The following is a 6,346-nucleotide window of genomic DNA, read 5'->3' on the forward strand; positions in this document are numbered from 1 at the left end:
TGTGGATATCAGATCTGGTGTCTGGATATCAGATGCAGGAGTACAGGGATCCGGACGGATAGAGGATTGGGTCTGGAGACATGGACAGGAGGTCCGGAGGTCCGGATGAGGCGTGGGAACGTCGTCGGATGTTGGTCCGGAATGCGGGATATGACAGCCCCACTCTGTATTGTATTCCTACAATGGTCTACAGTGTTAGTGATGTGAAAACAGATAACTGCGCACCTAGTGGGGATAGATATGACAGGACAGGACATAGAGAGGACAAGTGAACGGGAAAATATCGGGTCCGATGCATGGAAAACATCGGGTTCGTCGGATTAGCATTGGATTACATCGGGTTAGCGGATAAACATTGGATTGAGTGGGTAAGTGTTGGATAACATTGGGAAGTGATTTGTGTGTGATGGGTGTTTAACATGCATTGGGAATTAGCTGAATACGTGCTCCACATGAGGCTGAGTGCTACAGCGTGGACCTCTCTGCAGCAGCAAACCAGACTGAAGAGCAAGTCATAGCACACCTCAAGCAGGCATGGACAGAAGGAAACAATGTGAGAGTAGCCAAATAGAACCAAATCCAGGATCATGAAGCCCATGCTGTAGTGGAGATGGCAAGAGCACAAGCTGCCCAAGACGAAGCTGAACATGCACAATACAAAGCCAAGGTTGAGAAAGAGAGGCTGGAAGTGGAAAAGAAGAAGCCCAAGATGAACGGTGTCATGCATGGTATGTGATTCATACCATGTCAGATATATAGAGAGTGATAAGGAAGATATGAGAGACTGTCTAGCCCTCTGTCACTGAGTTACCTTTCTATTTTTCCTTTATTTCATTGTCTTGTATTTTATTTCTCACTTTTCAGATTTATTTTACCTTGTATTTTTATGAGCATGTGACCTTCTGTTTATTTCTCATTATTTATTTTTATTTGGCTACTTTCAGCCACAGATTTGTTTGTCAAAGTTTTGTATCTCTATTTATTTCTGACTGTTTATTTTTATTTGGCTTCTTTCAGCCACCAGATTTTATTTGTCAGCACATCATGTGACTGGGGAATATTCTGGTTTGTAACATTATTTAAGCTGACTCAACATGTTTAGTCATGATTGGTCATGCTTTGTAACAATATTTAAACATGACTCAACATGTTCAGTCATGGTTGATCATGCTTTGTAAGTTCTTTGTAAGACACTGAACTTTGTTTGTAATGTACTTAGTAAGAAGGATGATTCAGCTCACCCAAAGGCTTGGTTTGTCAGCTTCTGCATGACCAATCCCTGAGAAGAGTCAGCACCTTTCTGTCATGCTTTGTAATTTCTTTGTAAGATTACACAGTATTTATAATGTATATTAGTAAAAGCTGATTCATCACCTGGTTTGTAAGCCACATTCTTACCAATCCATCTGACAGAATCATGCTTAGTAAGGGGATTCCAAAAGGTATAAAAGGACCCCATTTTCACCCATGAAATATAACTTCTCATTTTTCATTCTTCTCTCAAACCGTGTGAGAGTACGTAAGAATAAAAGTGCAGGCAACGTGCCTTGAAGTAAGACTAAGACACATCGTTATTCTATTCTAAAGTTATATACTACCTTACAGGGGTTGACTATATAACTTTCGTTATCGTTATTCTACTCTAGGTTATACACTGCCTTACAGGGGTTGACTATATAACCATCGAACAGCTCTCATTCTAAGCTTTATGTGTATACATAAGACTCTCTCTTTCAACGGAAAGTGAGACACATATCTAAGGACAACAAAGTTGAAACAGACTTTCATAGGTTGAAACACGACCTACTAGGCTGAAACAAACCTAACGAATTTATCCAGAACACAGAACATTCCACAACACTTCATATCAGACTACACAAGAAGAGGACAACAAACTAAATCCTCCCAAGAACTCACCACGTTACCTCCCACGAAGTAGAAAAGTCAGAGACTGTGGACTTAAGGACTGGCAAGAAGTCTTCCCTGTGTATAATTGTGTTGTCATTATACACAACTTTTATATAAGACCCTTAAGTAACAAGACAACGGGTTTGATGAAGCATCATCTGTAGGAGACTTCTTAACCCCACACCTTGCCCAATACGCAATACAGAAGCTCACCAATTTTGAATGCATAGAAACTATGGTACTTCTCCCCAGACAGATGCAAGGAAGCTCTCAAGTTGTTACAATAACATGCCACCTTCACTCTATGTTCCCTCTTCACGACTTACTGACATGGCAGAACACCGCCAGAAGCCTAGAGCGGCCTGGATGCCATTAGATACCTAGAGCAGCCTGGGCTGCTATGACATCACCCATGGCCCGGAAGGCCTCCTGATCTCATCATGATGGCTGACCGCCTCATGTAGAACTAGACCGACGCATACCACCTCATGCGTTGATGGACTCAGAGGCCGGAGCACCTCATGTACTTATCTTAACACAGAAGACCTGCTTCATGGCATCTTATCTCTGACTCAGATAGATCCATAGATACAGACTCCTCCTGAACCTTATAGGATAGACCTATATAGCTTAGACATATATCATTGTATTCCTTACTTTGATATACTTGGTAAATCCCTAGAACTAGTACAATCCCAGTACTTGGTTTTCCCTTGAACTCCTTTCTGTGTGACTCCTAGTCCCACTGTCTTGACTGCACTTCTAAGGTAAGCCAACACTACCTTAGCCGTACATCTGTTAACCCTACAGCTTGATGAGCCACTGTGCTTACCAAGCTTGTCGGAGGATACCTCAGGCTTCATCCAAGCTTAGAACCTATCCTTCTGTCTGCTAGACGATTGGCCATTTGGCCAGAGAAGGCTTGACCTATCCAAGTTGTAACATAAGTCCTCCCACTCCATAGTAGAGAATGACTTAAGCATCATGAGGATAGACGACCAACTCACTCTACACCCATCCTCAGCATTCAAAGCTTCCAAGGCAGCATTAGTGGACCATAAACTATCATTCTCAATTTTCCTGCGAGCAAAGGATCTGTTCCTCATTCAAATCAGCAAGGCCAAATGGCCCCAGTCACACATCGACACACTGTCTCTGTTTTTCTGGCACCTCAAAAACCATTCAATCCAGAACAATAGCAACATCGGAGACATAGTCATTCTAACATACATATCACAAGTACGCCAAGACTAATATGATCAACTCAAGCATGATGAAGGTTTCAACATAGGCAACATCAATGAGAACCTCCTTCGGACAATCAATGAAGAGATGTGGGACAAAGTTCAGTCTTGTACTTGGAACAGTGTGCATCTCCAAACTTCCAACTAACATGAAGCAGATGATGACAATCCCATGGATGTATGTGATTCATCACACGGATGCCTGTGGTACTCTCTCCATGGATGCCTATGCTAAAACATTGCATGGTTGCCCATGACACATATCCCACAGATGCCCATGTCCATGTCCACATGGATGCCTGCAAACACAACATGGACACCCACAACAACCATGCACAATTCCGCTGAACCAACACACCATAATGCAGTCCACAAGCAGAGACACCATGGTAAACCAATACCAACAATCTAGCTACTGCAATTCACAAGGAGACTCCCATGATTACCCAAGCTGAAACTCCTGTTCTCGTTCTCCTGCATGTGGAGCAAAGACCCCAAAGGAAAAGAAAAATGCATTGCCTGACAAGAATTGCAATCACCACCAATGGCAAAGGGGTTTTTCTTGGGGCACAGGCTCACACAGCCTATCTGCCTGCGCCCTCTGTCTCAGCTGATTCTCTCATGATATCCACCATTGTGGATCTCGCTGTGAAGACAATAACCTTGCTGGGTGGCAAGAAAATGTCGAGTCAAGCTATGCCTAGCTGCTATGTCTAAATAGACATGTTCAACCCTAAAGGGAATTGCTACTAGAATGATGATGGATATGTACGACCCAAGAGTGCACTAAGTGCGGGAAAGTAGTGGACAGGTATGCACGAGGTATAGGAATGTATCCAAGGCTATCCAAAGCGCAGGAACGTGCGGCCAAAGGTGCGGAAAGTGTGGGAAAGTGCAGACAAGGTATTGGGAAGTCAAGGAATGAGGTTTTAAGAGAGCGAGGGCAAAGGTATATTGTGAAGTAAGGAATGTCTAGATATAGAGAAGTATAAGGAACCTAATAGGGGCTAAAAAGTGTGCACTACAAGGGACTACTTCGAAGGTAAACCTAAAGGGTGAGGTATACAGTACGAGGAAAGTGTGGTAAGTAGTCCAAAGTATAGGCAACTTATACTGTCTAGAACCCCACTCGGAATAGGAAGGGATAGGAAATATAGTAAATATGTAAGGACATGCAATAAGGCTGCAACACATTTTACAAGCCTTGAGGTAAGGAAATTCACATACCAATGGGGTTTGGACAGACTATGGATGGATGAGGGACTTTCCTAATGCATTTCCAAGGTATCTGAAGTGTGGGAATGCGCGTCCAATGCGGCCGATGTGCGGGAAAGTGCAGGTTCAGCTTCACACAAAGGTTACTTGCTGGACAAATGATGGACAATGATAAGGAAACCTATACTCCACTATACTCCTTAACACATATATGAAAATACCCTATTTGCTGCCCAGTGCAGGTCCAAGTGTCACATCACAACCTTTGGGATGGCTCCAAGACTCACTGCCGCAGGGTGGAAGATGGACATCTTATCAACCCACAAGGTCTACTCATCTGCCACAAATGGCAATGACCAGGAAGCTGCCAAGAGTCAAACTATGAATCCTCACACGAGTGTTCTGGCTGTGGAAGCAAAGAGCATGGAGCTCAATTGTGTCCTCACAGCAAGAAGGCTTAAGAGCCTCACACTGTACAAACCAGAGGCATGGCTCCACCTATTAAAAAAATCAAACCTTTTCTCCAGGTACCCATCCATTCCAGATGGGCTCTCACAGGGCTTCTCTAGGGGAATACCCCCAATCACATGCACATATTTGCCTCCTAACAGTAACACCATCACTGAGCATAGAGAAGTGTTTCAGAACATTGTCAAGAGCGAGTACTCGAAAGGTTGTTTTGTCGGACCTTTCACAGCAAAAGAACTCAAATGCACCATCGGCGACTTCCAAACAGCCTCACTGTCCCTCATACTGAAACCTGGCAAACCAGGAGAATTCAGGATGGTACAAAACCTATCTCATCCCCCGCACCCTCCCATCAGCTCCATCAATTTTCAAGTCCATTCTGACCTCTTCCCGTGCACATACAGAACCTTCACCACCATCTGCAAAACAATATGGCACATTTCCCCTGGATCACAAGGTGCCATGTGTGATGTTGCAGAGGCATACAGAACAATCAAGCAACACTACATCATTCACAGTGGCCAAGCTTGGCAATATGTCTTGATGGAGATGTGTTCACTATTGACACCTCATTCTGTTTCGGCTTCGGCCCATCAGCAGGAATTTATGGTAATGTGGCTGATACAGGTGTGGACATTTTTAGATCCAAAGGAATCAGACCTCTATTGAAATGGGTCGACGACCACCTATTCTTTCGCATCAAGAAAGTGTACATGGAGGAATACAACAGACAATGTCAAAAGTCAGCTGACAGGATCACAGAGAATGGAGGAGTCATCACAGACAGAGCTGCAAATGGTACAAAGGAGAGACCCTATCAGACAGATCAGTCAAAGAATTCGACAAAGATGCTAAATTCTCCATCCAAGACCTATCAGCACAATCCCCACGCTCTACAGAAGACACTCAGTTCGTATACTTTATGGAGGACATCGATGCCACATCAACCAGCATAAGCATTGTATGGGAGACATCAAAAGACAAGCTCTTTAGCAACAAGCCCCTATACAGTGACTTCAACTGGGACATCGCCGAATGGACAGTTGCATTATTCAAAGAGAAGTGGTGTGGGTCCAACAATTCCGATGATGGTGATTCAGAACAATATGTTGGGTCTTGTAGAAGCTAGCTGCTATTCGACTCTAAAGGGTTTCTGGACCAGGCTTAAGGCTCAGAGAAGAGGAAATATAATAGAAACTTGCTGAAGACTCAGACTCATAGTGGATACTGGTGAAAAGGTTGCTTGATTATGTAAGCTACAAAAGTGCAAACATAACACTAAGGTAAAAACAGTCTCTGCAAGGCTAGCCAGGAATCATTCCCTACAGCGGGTTAAGTACCTCAAAGCTGTCAGGTCATAGCAGTCAAGCAGAACTCACATGTTACAGGAGGTCCAGAAACTTTATGGCAAGCTCCTTCACACATGCCATATCAAACCAACTGGACGCGCTTACCTCACGATCCTAGAAAAGATGCTGGGCATTTTTGAAGACCACCCACACATGGCCAGG

The 6,346-nt window shown here is 43.8% G+C and overlaps 1 protein-coding gene across 1 annotated transcript; it reads right to left on the reverse strand.

The window, feature by feature from the left end:
- Positions 1-2,799: 2,799 nt before the first annotated feature.
- Positions 2,800-3,540, reverse strand: HD556DRAFT_1308998 (uncharacterized protein; the record flags this gene model as incomplete). The annotated part of the gene is made up of 5 exons (XM_041300219.1): positions 2,800-2,835; positions 2,916-2,988; positions 3,059-3,078; positions 3,302-3,451; positions 3,511-3,540. 5 exons carry the CDS (start codon positions 3,538-3,540, stop codon positions 2,800-2,802), a joined length of 309 nt encoding a protein of 102 aa, XP_041159510.1.
- Positions 3,541-6,346: the final 2,806 nt, after the last annotated feature.

This window comes from Suillus plorans (genome assembly GCF_016647745.1).
Source record: "Suillus plorans strain S12 chromosome Unknown HD556scaffold_33, whole genome shotgun sequence".
Lineage (NCBI taxonomy): Eukaryota > Fungi > Basidiomycota > Agaricomycetes > Boletales > Suillaceae > Suillus > Suillus plorans.